Genomic DNA, 14611 nt, shown 5'->3' with positions numbered 1-14611 from the left:
ACGTAAGGAATCCCCATAAGTATGAATGGGGATTCCCCTTCCTTCATTGGTTGGGCCGGCCCACGTGATCCCAGGACCGCCTACGAACCGCCTGCGCCCATCTGGGATACGTGGGCCTCTGCCCGCAGGTACCTGGGGTGACCCAGGATCGCAAGTCTCTGTACCTCCAGAACCATCGGATAAATTAGTAGATTTTTTGCATGTCGGAGGCATCCGCCCACGAGAAACATCTGACCGCAGATTTTGAGCCATTAACATTTTATTCCCTATATGTTATTCAGTCAGACAGAGACTTTGGGCTAGAAACTGCGTAGCGCCCCGTTTGGGGCGATAACTTTTGCGGGAGTGTGAAGGAATCGCCGGGCGCGACACAATTGATTCCGACGGGAACTTCCGCTTTAGCGCTCCACTTCCCTTAGAGCGCTAAGGGGAGCGAGGGGGCGGGAGCGGCAGTGCGCTACACAATGTCCCGTGCCGCCCTGCCGGTTTTACAGGCTCCATCCCTCCCTTAAAGGGAAGGGCCAATTCTGCGGTCATTGAAGGCGATACGTGCATAGCAGCCCCAAGCACTCTGAGAAAGCGCAGGGCTAATCAACCGCGGGGTACAAAAAAATTGAAATACAGCACATTGGGGACATTATTAAATTTTGGCCTACCTGACTACTGACATGAATCAGTCATTCATGAAAGAAAGACTTATGAAATAATACTGAACGGCCTGCGGGTGGCGCTGTCCATGGAGAGTATAAATACTCGGGCACGGGCCCAGCTTGAGCAGGACATTCTTAACAGGAACCAGTGAAGGACACAACTAGACCTCCATGTTGTAAAACAGTTGATTAAAGCTTTGTTTAACGCTTAGACCAAGTACCTAGTAGTTTTCTTACGTCAACCACCCCTGCCTTTAATTAGCGCTCCCCAAGCGGCCGGCCGAGGTGACAAGGCCTCCTGCAGCTGCCGTTGTTGACGCTCGGTGATGCTGCAGGGGGCGGAGGCGGATTTTACATCCGGGGCGCTAACGGGGCGCCGCGCACCGGATGACGTCAGAATCTCCAGGGTGCAGGAGATCGAGGCGGTAAGTTTTACTCGCCATGGAAGTTCGCGGGCGTCAGTAATTTCGCCGTGCCTGGTCACTAAGCCCTTAGCCCCCCATAATCGCCCCCCGGAGGCACTAACAGGAGGCGCAAAGGAGGCCAATTTCTCCCCCTAAACCTTCATCATCAGCTCGTCAACTTTTCAATGCAAGCATTCCCGGTTCAGTCTGTTCCTTCTTGGGCAGGAACAAAGGAACAGGAGGAGGCCATTCAGCCCCTCAAGGCTGTTCTGCCATTAAATGATATCATGGCTAATCTGTATCTCAACTCCATTCACCCGTCTTGGTTCCATATCCCTTGATACCCTTACCTAATAAAGATCTATCAATCTCAGCTTTGAAATTTTCAATTGAACCCCCCAGCATATTTGGGGGAGAGAGTTCCAGATTTCCAGTACCCTGTGTGTGAAGAAGTGCTTCCTGACATCCCCCCTAATTTTAAGATTATCCCCTCTTGTTCTGGATTCCCACACCAGAGGAAATAGTTTCTGGAAAATGGGGTCAGCCATTTAGGACTGAAATGAGGAGGAATTTCTTCACTCAGAGGGTGGTGAATCTTTGGAATTCTCTACCCCAGAGGGCTGTGGAGGCTCAGTCGTTGAGTATATTCAAGACAGAGATCGGTAGATTTTTGGATACTAAGAGAATCGAGGGATATGGGGATAGTGCGGGAAGGTGGAATTGGGGTAGAAGATCAGCCATGATCTTATTGAATGGCGGAGCAGGCTCGAGGGGCCGAATGGCCTCCTATTTATGTTCTTATGTTCTCTCTATCTACCTTATCAACTTCTTTAAATCATCTTACATACCTCAGTTATAACACCCCTTAATCTTGTACACTCAAGGGTTCTTCCCTTGCTCTGTGGCTACGAACAGCGGGGTTACTGCAACCTGGGATTCTGAGTTCTGGTGCAGAAGATCACGATGGGCCGATATACTTTGAGGTGATTGAACCATCGAATGCAGCAACTGTACACAACTGATCAGGAATAAGTTACTTGTCTACCTCTACGTGTTTGGGGCCCAGTGACTTGCGGTCTTTGGCCCTCATCTGTGGTAACCAGAGGACACAGATTGAAGGTGCTTGGCAAAATACCAGTGGGGAGATGAGGAGATTTTTCTTAACGCAGCGAGTTGTCATGATCTGGAAAGCACTGCCTTGAAAGTGTGGATTCATTTAGAAGAATGAGAGGGGATCTCATTGAAACTTATAAAATTCTAACAGGACCAGACAGACTAGATGCAGGAAAGCTGTTCCCGATGGTCGGGGAGTCCAGAAACAGGGGTCACAGTCTAAGGGTAAGGGGTAAGCCATTTAGGACTGAGATGAGGAGGAATTTCTTCACCCAGAGAGTGGTGAACCTGTGGAATTCTCTACCACACAAGGCAGTGGAGGCCAATTCATTAAATATATTCAAGAAGGAGTTGGATATATTTCTTAAGGCTAAAGGGATCAAGTGATATGGGGAGAAAGCAGGGACAGGGTACTGAATTTGGATGATCAGCCATGATCTCATTAAATGGCGGAACAGGCTCGAGGGGCCGAATGGCCTACTCCTGCTCCTATCTTCTATGTTTCTAATAGTAACTTTCAATAGGGAATTTGATAAATACTTGAAGGGGAAACATTTGCAGGGGCAATGGGGAAAGAACGGGGGAGTGGGGCTAATTGGATAGCTCTTTCAAAGAGCCGGCACAGGCACGATGGGCCAAACGGCCTCCTTCTGCGCTGTAGTCTGAGTGACAATTTTCACGCACGATCGCTGATCGGTCATTTTTATCTTGCAGCATGCTGGAGGACGACCTGAAGCTCAGCAGTGACGAGGATGACAGTGAACAGGTAAACGCAACAACAACGACACCTCGCGTTTATACCACACCTTTAACGTAGAAAAATGTCCCAAGACGTTTCCCAGGGGCGATTATCAGACAGAAATTTGACACTGAGCCACATAAGGAGAGATGGGAGAAGAACCACCTCCTGACATCGAACCTAGATCAGGCCTTGTACAACTTAAAATTGTGACCCCCTGGTCCTCCCCTAACCTATTTAGTTGGAAATGTAGCTGCTTGAGAAGTGTGAGAGGAGCAGTATTCCAGGTATGTCCCGATCTCCTGGCTTGCAATAATTCCTGGGGATGATTCCTGGTTTTACAGAATCTTCCATTTTAATTGGCGGTTGTTAAATTCTACAAAAATAAAGCCACTTAACCTTTTTCATCATAAAATGAGGGGAAATGTCACCCAGTGGCTTAACTATGTATAATTAAGCAGAGCGAAGCACAGAAGGTATACCTTGCTATCTATGCGCAAGCTAGAACGTTAGGTTTTATTGTACATGACATTTACAATGGCTACAGCAACCCTATTAAATGCACATTCCTCTTTTATTTATTTGCGAGTTAGTGTAGAGCCGCAAATGATAGGAAATCAAAGGGTAGGTCTGGAATCAATTTTCATTTATTACTTAGAAGCTGTTATTGATGCTCGCTGCTTTGTAACTGTTGTCTGGGTAAAAAGCTTTGTCCAGTGACCTTAATACAAATGAACACAGAAACGCATGACTGTGCTCAACACAACTGGCTCACAATGCATCATCTCGAAAGAGTGTCCAATAAATATCAATCGAATACATATTTGAGGGTCACACATATTTCACTTGGAGGGCCTCAGATATTTCAGAGTTTGAAAAGAGATACCATTCCCAAGGTAAATTGGAGATAACTGCCAGCTTTGAAGATCTGAGGAGGACAATAAATCAATTTAATTATAGTCAGCATCTGTTCTTACAATTTACTGTAATTCACGTCGATCTTGCTGGCTTCCTCTCGCTTTAATGAATGTGGCAACTGAAGGAAACCTTTAAGCGTCCCCTTTCTAAATGTATATGTGCCATGCCATTAGCCGAACAGGAAAAAGCTGTGGGCACAGAACCACTAGTGTATGGACGCGCATGGAAAAGGCGTCCTCAGCTAATCTCCTATCTAGAAAATGATTGGACTTGACAACAAGGAAGTTTTATTCGCCTTTTAACGAGCAGTGTGACACGTTGTTTTTCCCCGTGCATATGAAGTTTACATTAGATTCCTTAAGAGTTTGAGTTAAAAGAGACAGCACATTGCTATCTAAACATTGTGGCGTCTGAACTCTGCAACTCTGACACCGTAAATTGTCTTTGATTGATTTGATCTAATGCCGCAGCTGCCGATAGTCTTTTGGGTTCTCCTATTGGGAGCGGCATATTTCAATGTTTACGTTCGGACTCGGATTTTAGAAGGAGTCTCCAATTAAGCTTCGAGCAATAATGGGTCATGCCTCAGCAAGATGCCAGGGGTTTATCTCTGCTCCACATATCTGACAGATAACACGGACCGTGGTTACTGCACATTCTTTTCGTCCCCGAGGTTCCAACTCCAGTGTTTTGTACGTGTCATTATTGACCCCCCCATTAGAGGTGAGTCCTCATTATCGTTATGAGGCACCTCCGCGTATATATCCACGCTGGTTATGTGTTGATGTATTTGACAATGTCAAGTCATCTCATGTACATGACAAGATAATTTGAAAGTGAACTTGCAGCACAAAAGACACATTCATCTTGCCACAAGCCATCAGCACGGTGACACTTTGACACATACTGGCCCCATGATTAACCCACACTGTTTTCAGTCCTGGGCAACTGTGTTCCCTTTTTTTAAGGGGCTGCGCAGCCCGTTCAAAATACCGCACACCTGCGGTTTGTCTATTGAACAGCCGGCTGCGCGCGACCCCTGGAGCGCTGCTCGGCCATGCGGCTGCACAGCTTACAGGAAACATTGCTGGGCACCACAGCTCAGGTAGGGGTGCTGAAAGCATTAAATTCCGAGGATAGGTTGCATAGACTAGGCTCGTATTCCCTCGAGTATAGAAGATTAACATAGAAACATAGAAGATAGGAGCAGGAGTAGGCCATTCGGCCCTTCGAGCCTGCTCCGCCATTCAATGAGATCATGGCTGATCATCCAAATTCAATACCCTGTCCCTGCCTTCTCCCCATATCCCTTGATCCCTTTAGCCTTAAGAAATATATCCAACTCTTTTTTGAATATATTTAATGAACTGGCCTCCACCGCCCTCTGCGGCAGAGAATTCCACAGGTTCACAGGGGTGATCTAAGGTGTTTAAGATGATTACAGAAACTATTTCCTCTGATGGGGAGGGGGGGGAGTCCAGAACTTAAAATTAGAGCCAGGCCATTGAGGGGTGATGTCAGGAAGCACTTCTTGACACAAAGGGTGGTGGAAATCTGGAACTCTCTCCCTCAAAAAGCTGTTGAGGCTGGGGGTGGGGTCAATTGAAAACTTCAAAACTGAGACGGATAGATTTTTATTAGGCCAGGGTGTTAAGGGTTACAGAACCAAGGCGGGTAAATGGAGTTAAGATACAGATCAGCCAGGATCTAATTGAATGGCGGAACAGGCTCGAGGGGCTGAATGGCCTGTTCCTGTTTCTATGTTTCTTCCGGTGGACACTTATTACCCAAGCGTCTATGGCGTTGGGCCTGGCAACACCTTAGCCTTGCCCACCAACGCCTTAGTCTTGCCCACCAACGCCTTAATCTTGCCCACCAATGTTACACCCAAGTCAGCACCTGAGCTCAGTGCTCCTTGAAGGGACTAGTTATAACTGCCCAGTTGCAATGGGACCTCTTGGAAAAAGCATTAAAACTAATGTTCTTACAATATATCATTTATGCTGTGTTTAGTTTTGCACCAGTGCAGCCAGCTTCCAATGCATGTGTGTCTTGCACAACTGTTAGCAACACCAATGCAAACTCACAAGACCCTCTAAGGCTGGCGGGCAAGGGATACTCAATAATTAAACAAACAGGCTTCTTTCCCGCCTACCATCTTTATTGGTCCAGAAATTCGGGTCGGAGGCTTCCCGCGGGAGATCAACCCTGGTTTAACAAAGAGTGCAGGAGAGCATGCCGGGAACAGCACCAGGCATACCGAAAAATGAGGTGTCAACCTGCTGAGGCTACAACACAGGACTACTTGCATGCCAAACAACGGAAGCAACATGCGATAGACAGAGCTAAGCGACCTCACAACCATCGGATCAAATCAAAGCTCTGCAGTCCTGCCACATCCAGTCGTGAGTGGTGGTGGACAATTAAACAGTTAACAGGAGGAGGAGGCTCCAAAAATATCCCCATCCTCAATGATGGTGGAGCCCAGCACGTGAGTGCAAAAGACAAGGCTGAAGCATTTGCAACTATCTTCAGCCAGAAGTGCCGAGTTGATGATCCATCTCGGCCTCCTCCTGAGGTCCCCAGCATCACAGATGCCAGTCTTCAGCCCATTCAATTCACTCCACGTGATGTCAAGAAACGGCTGAAGACACTGGATACTGCAAAGGCTATGGGCCCTGACAACATTCCGGCAATAGTACTGAAGACTTGTGCTCCAGAACTAGCTGCGCCCCTAGCCAAGCTGTTCCACTACAGCTACAACACTGGCATCTACCCGGCAATGTGGAAAATTGCCAAAGTATGTCCTGTCTACAAAAAGCAGGCCAAATCCGACCCGGCCAATTACCGTCCCATCAGTCTACTCTCAATCATCAGCAAAGTGATGGAAGGTGTCGTCGACAGTGCTATCAAGCGGCACTTACTCAGCAATAACCTGCTAACTGACGCCCAGTTTGGGTTCCGCCAGGGCCACTCAGCTCCTGACCTCAATACAGCCTTGGTCCAAACATGGACAAAAGAGCTGAACTCAAGAGGTGAGGTGAGAGTGACTGCCCTTGACATCAAGGCAGCATTTGATTGAGTGTGGCATCAAGGAGCCCTAGCAAAACTGAAGTCAATGGGAATCAAAGGGAAAACTCTCCATTGGTTGGAATCATACCTAGCACAAAGGAAGTTGGCTGTGGTTGTTGGAGGTCATTCATCTCAATCACATGACATCACTGCAGGAGTTCCTCAGGGCAGTGTCCTAGGCCCAACCATCTTCAGCTGTTTCATCAATGACCTTCCCTCCATCATAAGGTCAGAAGTGGGGATGTTTGCTGATGATTGCACACTGTTCAGCACCATTCGAGACTCGTCAGATACTGACGCAGTCCGTGTCCATATGCAGCAAGACCTGGACAACATTCAGACTTGGGCTGACAAGTGGCAAGTAACATTCGCACCACACAAGTGCCAGGCAATGACCATCTCCAACAAGCGAGACTCTAACCATCTCCCCTTGACATTCAATGGCATTACCATTGCTGAATCCCCCACTATCAACATCCTGGGGGTTACCATTGATCAGAAACTGAACTGGACCAGCCATATAAATACTGTGGCTACAAGAGCAGGCCAGAGGCTGGGAATTCTGTGGCGAGTGTCTCACCTCCTGACTCCCCAAAGCCTTTCCACCATCTACAAGGCACAAGTCAGGAGTGTGATGGAATACTCTCCACTTGCCTGGATGAGTGCAGCTCCAACAACACTCAAGAAGCTCGACACCATTCAGGATAAAGCAGCCCGCTTGATTGGCACTCCATCCACCACCTTCAACATTCACTCCCTCCACCACCGGCGCACTGTGGCTGCAGTGTGTACCATCTACATTTTGCACTGCAGCAACTCGCCAAAGCTCCTTCAACAGCACCTTCCAAACCTGCGATCTCTACCACTTAGAAGGACAAGGGCAGCAGCCGCATGGGAACATCACCACCTACAAGTTCCCCTCCAAGCCACACACCATCCTGACTTGGACCTGTATCGCCGTTCCTTCACTGTCGCTGGGCCAAAATCCTGGAACTCCCTTCCTAACAGCATTGTGGGTGTACCTACACCATATGGACTGCAGCGGTTCAAGAAGGCGGCTCACCACCATCTTCTCAAGGGCAATTAAGGATGGGCACTAAATGCAGGCCTAGCCAGCAACGCCCACATCTCATCAATGAATAAAAACATAAATAAACCTGTGGAAAAAATGTTTTAATTTTAATTAATTCACCACTTACCTTGTTAAAAGCAGGCCTTGCGACTGCTTTTTACATGTCTAACTTCTGGAGACTTACCTTCCCGGAGAAACCTGGAAAAAAAACGTAAGTTCAATGTGCACGCGCTGCCTCTCCCGTGTTCCACCTCTTAACCCCTTCTTTCAGGGGAACGGAAGTGCCGGTTTCCCGCGCATGCGCAGTGCATGCACGAAACCGTCGCTTCCATTGGGCTTACGGGTGAGTACCCCGTGCGTACTCACCTGTGGAGACCCTAATTTCTGGGCCAATAATGCTGCCAAGATTATCTCGGCATTACTGCTGTCTTCCCAAGACCTGCACATCGGGAACTGACCCCATTATACTCAACATAAAAGCAGTGATTATAAGTCTTGTTGCCTTAATGTTGGCACAGTTTTGGTTTGAGTGCATTCTGGTATGTTTACACTCCTGGCTCGCAATGTTAGATTCTCATTGCTTTGTAGTGCTCCTTTCTGTGGGTGTGTGTGTGTTTACACATAGTAGGGTTATCTTATGGTCGATTTAGAGTGAAAAGCAAGTAGCTTCTTCAAACTAAGAACAGAGGAATAAACATCACGGTCCACCGAGTTCACTTTCTCCATCCTGGCGATACAACGAAAATGGAGTTGTTAATTAATCACAACGATCAATCTCTATCAATTAGTCTACAACAGACCCAGACATGAGGTGAGCAAAACTCCCAGTGGTGGAGAGCTTTATCGCCATCCTCAACTTTTAAGATATCATAAGTACTTGGTCATACTCACATAGCATGATCAAAGTGTGATATATCAACTTGGTGCAGATGATGCAGTACAGTATTTAAAATGATATAAATGTTTCAATTTGTCGTCATTTAAGATAACAAACAGAAAATAAAGCACTGCAGGCCCATCATTCCCTGACTAGCACTCCTTGCTAGTGCCACCCCTTGCTGGAAACGCTCACTAAGGGAGTCAGCCCTATAATTCACCCAGGTTTACAAATCCCTCCATAGCCACTGCCTCCACCCCTACATCTCAGCTTGCACCCTCTGCTCTCTGAGTCTGGACCAATCTCCTCCCTCCTGGTCACCTTATCTGAGGAAGGATGTTCTTGCCATGGAGAGAGTTCAGCGATGATTCACCAGGCTGATACCTGGGATGGCAGGAATGACGTATGAGGAGAGATTGGGTCGATTGGGCTTTTATTCGCTAGAGTTTAGAAGAATGAGAGGGGATCTCATTGAAACTTATAAAATTCTAACAGGACTAGACAGACTAGATGCTGGAAGGATGTTCCCGATGGCCGGGGAGTCCAGAACCAGGGGTCACAGTCTAAGGATAAAGGGTGAGCAATTTAGGACTGAGATGAGGAGGAATTTCTTCACCCAGAGAGTGGTGAACCTGTGGAATTCTCTACCACAGAAGGCAATGGAGGCCAATTCATTAAATATATTCAAGAAGGAGTTAGATATATTTCTTAAGGCTAAAGGGATCAAGGGATATGGGGAGAAGGCAGGGACAGGGTACTGAATTTGGATGATCAGCCATGATCTCATTGAATGGCGGAGCAGGCTCAAGAGGCCGAATGGCCTACTCCTGCTCCTATCTTCTATGACTCTATGACTCCGTTATCCGTATCAGAGCCTGTTCTCTGGTTTAGCCAAAGCCCCTCCGCCTTGCGACATCTCTCCCCGTCTTCACAAGCCTCTTCGAAACCTTTTGTACACCTCCCCTAACCATCTGTGGCTCAGTGTCCAGTCCGCCCTCTGTGAAGCCCTTTGAGTACGGTCGTGTAGTGTTTATGTTACTGGACTGGTTATCCAGAGGGCCTGGCTGAATGATCCAGCGAGAACGTGAGTTCAAATCCCACCGTGACAGTTTGAAAATTTCAAATCAGTTTTTTAAAAAAACTGGAAAACAAAAAGAAAAGCTGGTGTCAGTAAAAGCGACCACAATGCTGTCAGATTGTTGTAAGAATCGAACTGGTTCACTAAAGTCTTGTAGGGAAGGAAGCCCGTCGTCCTTACCCGGTCTGGCCTCAAGGTGACTCCAGTCCCACACTAACCTGGTTGCCTCTTGACCAGGGAGAGGGATGGAGTTGGCGGCTAGGGAATGGAGTTTGTGGCGGGGGCCGAAGACAATGGCTTCGGACTTCCCAATATTGAACTGAACTTGCCGAGCCAGCTGCTCGCTTTGTAGGGATGAGCAATAAATTCCACTTACGCCAGCGCTGCCCACATCCTGAGAATCAATTTCTTTCAATGTTTCGTTGCGTTAAAGTAAGCTGCTGGCTCAAAAAAAGAGTTGTCCCTGATAGTAGAATAGAGGCAGATTACACCTGGGTGAATTATAGGGCTGATCCCCTTAGTGAGCATTTTCAGCAAGGGGTGGCACTAGCAAGGAGTGCCAGTCAGTGAATGATGGGCCTGCAGTGCTTGATTTTCTGTTTGTTAACTTAAATGACGACAAATTGAAACATTTATATCATTTTAAATACTGTATTGCATCATCTGCACCAAGGTTGCAAAGGCTCGATGAAAGCGAAGAATGGGCCAGCGCGCTTTATTCTCCATTAGTAAATTGGAACATTTGTGGCATTCTGCTATGTCGGTGACTTCATAGAGGGACGAAGTGCAAAGCTCTACAACTGACCGGAGTAACTGATCAAACACAAGTGGCCAAAGTGATGATCCAGGTGGAAAAGAAATCAACTGCTACCAGTAAATGGTTCACCACAGCAAACAAATTAAGAGACACATGTACTTGATTAATTAAATATTGATTGGGCGCGGTGCCACTGTAGTGATCTACGTCCTCAGTGCTATTTAAGGGTGAGTGTTAATCAATAGAATGCCTGAGAAAAAAAATAAGTGTCCCACCCTTGAGTGCTCGGGTTTTGGGGTCAGGTTACTCCCACTGAGTGAGTCCAGGTGGAGGGCACACCACACAGTTCTACACAAGACGAGGAACAGTTCTTATCAACATGTCAGACAAGGAAGTGATTGCAGGAAGTCGATTCTCCTCTCAACTCAAACCCCCCCCCCCAAAGGAAACGAGAGCATTAAAGTTTACACTTTAATCCAATCATTGCACAAGGGTGAAATGCAGCAGCACCCAGAGGGAGCTAGTCAAGAACAACTTGCATATACGGCGTCTTCAACATGGCAAGAACGTCCTAGGGTGCTTCGCAGGAGCATTACCCGACAAGATTTGACACCGAGACACATGAGGAGACATTAGAACAGGTGATCAAAAGCTTGGTCAAAGTGATAGGTTTTAAGGAGCGTCTTAAAGGTGCTGATAAGAGTAGAGAACATAAGAACAATAAGAAATAGGAGCAGGAGTCGGCCATTTGGCCTCTCGAGCCTGCTCCGCCATTTAATGAGATCATGGCTGATCTGATCTTGGGCTCAGCTCCATTTCCCTGCCCGCTCCCCATAATCCTTCACTCCCTTATTGTTCAAAAATCTGTCTATCTCCGCCTTAAATATATTCAATGACCCAGCCTCCACAGCTCTCTGGGGCAGAGAATTCCAAAGATTTACGACCCTCTGAAAGAAGAAATTCTTCCTCATCTCAGTTTTAAAAGGGCGACCCTTTATTCTGAAACTATGCCCCCTAGTTCTAGATTCCCCCACGAGGGGAAGCATCCTCTCAGCATCTACCCTGTCGAGCTCCCTCAGTATCTTATATGTTTCAATAAGATCACCTCTCATTCTTCTAAACTCCAATGAGTATAGGCCCAGCCTGCTCAACCTTTTTTCATAAGACAACCCCTTCATCTCAGGAATCAACCTCGTGAACCTTCTCTGAACTGCCTCCAATGCAAGTATATCCCTCCTTAAATAAGGAGAGGCGGAGAAGTTTGGAAAGGAAGCTGAAGGCTCTGGAATTCTCTGCCACAGAGGGCGGTGGAGGCCAGTTCATTAAGTATATTCAAGAAAGAGTTGGATATATTTCTTAAGGCTAAAGGGATCAAGGGATATGGGGAGAAGGCAGGGACAGGGTACTGAATTTGGATGATCAGCCATGATCTCATTGAATGGCGGAGCAGGCTCGAAGGGCCGAATGGCCTACTCCTGCTCCTATCTTCTATGTTTCTATGTTTCTATGGCCGCCAATGGTGGAGCAAGAGAAATGGGGGATGCACAAGAGGCCAGAATTGGAGGAGTGCAAAGATCTCGGAGGGTTGTAGGGCTGGAGGAGGTTGCAGAGATAGGGAGGAGGCAAGGCCATGGAGGGATTTGAACACAAGGATGAGAATTTTAAAATCGAGGCATTGACGGTCAGCGAGCACAAGGATGATGGGTGAATGGGACTTGGTGCGAGTTCGGACACGGGCAGCAGAGATTTGGATGAGCTCAAGTTTACTGAGGGTGGGAGGTCAGCCAGCAGCGCGTTGGAATAGAGTCTACAGATAACAAGTGCATGGATGAGGGTTTCAGCAGCAGACGAGCTGAGACAGGGGGTGGAGACGGGCCATATTGGAAGTAGGCTGCCTTGGTAAAGGGGAGGCTATGGGGTCGGAAATTCAGCCCGGGGTCAAATAGGTGGCCAAGGTTGCGAACGGTCCAGTTCAGCCTCAGACAGTGGCCAGGGAGAGGGATGGAGTCGCCGGCCAGGGAGCGGAGTTTGTGGCGGGGGCCCGAAGACAATGGGGTCGATTTTCCTGAAGCTGTTGGGAAGAAGGCGGGACTACAACTTTCGGGTTTTAGACCCGCCTACTTTGACGTCCGGCCAATCCGCGCGATTTCCCCTTGATTGACCTTGTTAAGCCCACCCAGCGGGCTCAGCAGGCCAATTAAGGGCCACCCGGCAACAGGTGACGTCACAGACTGACATTTAATCTGTCAAGAGTTCTTGACAGATGAAATATCAGTGTTTCACAGCTGTTTGAAGCTGTCAAACACTGACAGTCTGAGTTCTAACATGAGTCCTTCTGCACAGACTCAGTTAGAACTCTCAGCAGCACTCAAAGCTGAAGGCTGTCACTTTTCACAGATCACAGCCGTTCAGCTTTAAGTGCCGGCTGAGTGATGGGCTCCCGACGGCTACAGGAAGAAAGGCTGTTAAGGTAAGTACAGGTAAGTAAAAGTTCTTTAGACACACCAAACACACTTACCTTTGCACTCATGCACCCATCACTCACCTGAACACCGACATCGCGACCCCTCCAAGTCCTTCAACCCGACGGCCCGCCTGCTCTAACCTGGTGTGGTTTGGAGCCATCGGAAATCCCACACGAAACCCCTCAAAATAGGGATTAGGCTAAAAACTGCCAGTTAACTACTTGTTAACAGGCAATTAATTGGCACTAATCCCTTCCCGCCTGGTTTCAGCGGGTCACAGTGCGGGGCGGGTACCCGCCGCCCCTGAAACTTGCATGGGGCGGGGTTTTGGGCGGAATGGTGTCGGGACCCCCAATTTCGGGATTTCCCCCCCCACACGCCTGAAACCCCGCCTGACAGCTCCAGGAAAATCGACCCCAATGACTTCAGTCTCCCCAATATTTAATTGAAGGAAATTTCCGACCATTCCATACTGGATGTTGGCCAAACAGCATGACAATAACGAGGCAGTGAAGGGGTTGAGAGAGTCGGCGGTGCGGTAGAGCTGGGTGTCTTCAGTGCGCATGTGGCATCTGACGTCGCGTTTTCAGATGATGTTGCCGAGGGGCAGCATGTAGATGAGAAGCAGGCAATTAGAACCTTTAAAAATGAGTCAGTCCGGTGCAGTTTCTGAGAAATTAAACTGCCGTGGAACACAGGCTGACTTTATTTTCCATTTGCTTGGCTCTGACCCAAATAGCAATAACATTTCTCAATCTTAAAGATCGAAAGAAAATATCAAACTAAAACCATGGCACAACGCCAGATTGGCAGTGACGATTATCAGTCGAAAACGTTTGCCAGCAGTTAACCATTTATCTCTATTTTACCTTTGGTAATAGTGCTGGAATAGTCTACTTGGCCTACAAGGATAGCTACGTTTCAAACATGCTGAGGCTATTGCATTGTAGAATACTTTCCTTGTGGTGTAACTCGTTGCTGCTTTTCACTTGCAGGCCCCCGCTCAATATCCTTCAATATTTCAAGGTATTAACTCCCCACTGTTTCTCCTCCATTTCCACTTTCCTCTTATTTTTTTTATCCTTGTAAAGATATGCTAGCTACTCTTCAACTCTCACATGAATATAAATGGAAAAGAAAGGTCAATTGATCAAAGCTATGTGCTCTTCACTTGGCTCCGAACAGCGCTAGGTACAAGGAGACTTGGATTGACCCTTCCCTTCTTTTTCACGACTTGCTGATCATCTCGGGTTCGAAAAAAACAAACAAACCCGATGGAACGGATTTCAACAGCGTGACTTTAGGCCTGCAAAGACTTAGCAGTGAGAAATCATGGCTCCTGTAATAAAAAGGCACAGAGATTTTTGCAATGAATGAGATCTTCTTGGATACGTATTCTCCTAGATTGGAGATTTGACTTAGGTGGCGGGATAACAGTGGAGATGATTGGGGAGGCTTTTTTTTTT

The 14611-nt window shown here is 47.4% G+C and overlaps 1 protein-coding gene across 5 annotated transcripts in view; it reads left to right on the top strand.

The window, feature by feature from the left end:
- aff2 (AF4/FMR2 family, member 2) overlaps window positions 1-14611 on the top strand; it is a 648034-nt gene that overhangs the window by 452278 nt on the left and 181145 nt on the right. For all 5 annotated transcript variants that reach the window (XM_086001958.1, XM_086001950.1, XM_086001941.1 and 2 more), the window contains one exon: window positions 2882-2933. In XM_086001958.1, coding sequence (XP_085858084.1) covers window positions 2882-2933 — 52 coding nt within the window. The remainder of the gene's footprint in view (window positions 1-2881; window positions 2934-14611) is intronic.

This window comes from Somniosus microcephalus, chromosome 1, assembly GCF_052327205.1.
Source record: "Somniosus microcephalus isolate GS21.2 chromosome 1, FLI_Smic_1.0, whole genome shotgun sequence".
Taxonomy (NCBI): domain Eukaryota; kingdom Metazoa; phylum Chordata; class Chondrichthyes; order Squaliformes; family Somniosidae; genus Somniosus; species Somniosus microcephalus.
This window is presented reverse-complemented; position numbering and strand designations above follow the sequence as displayed.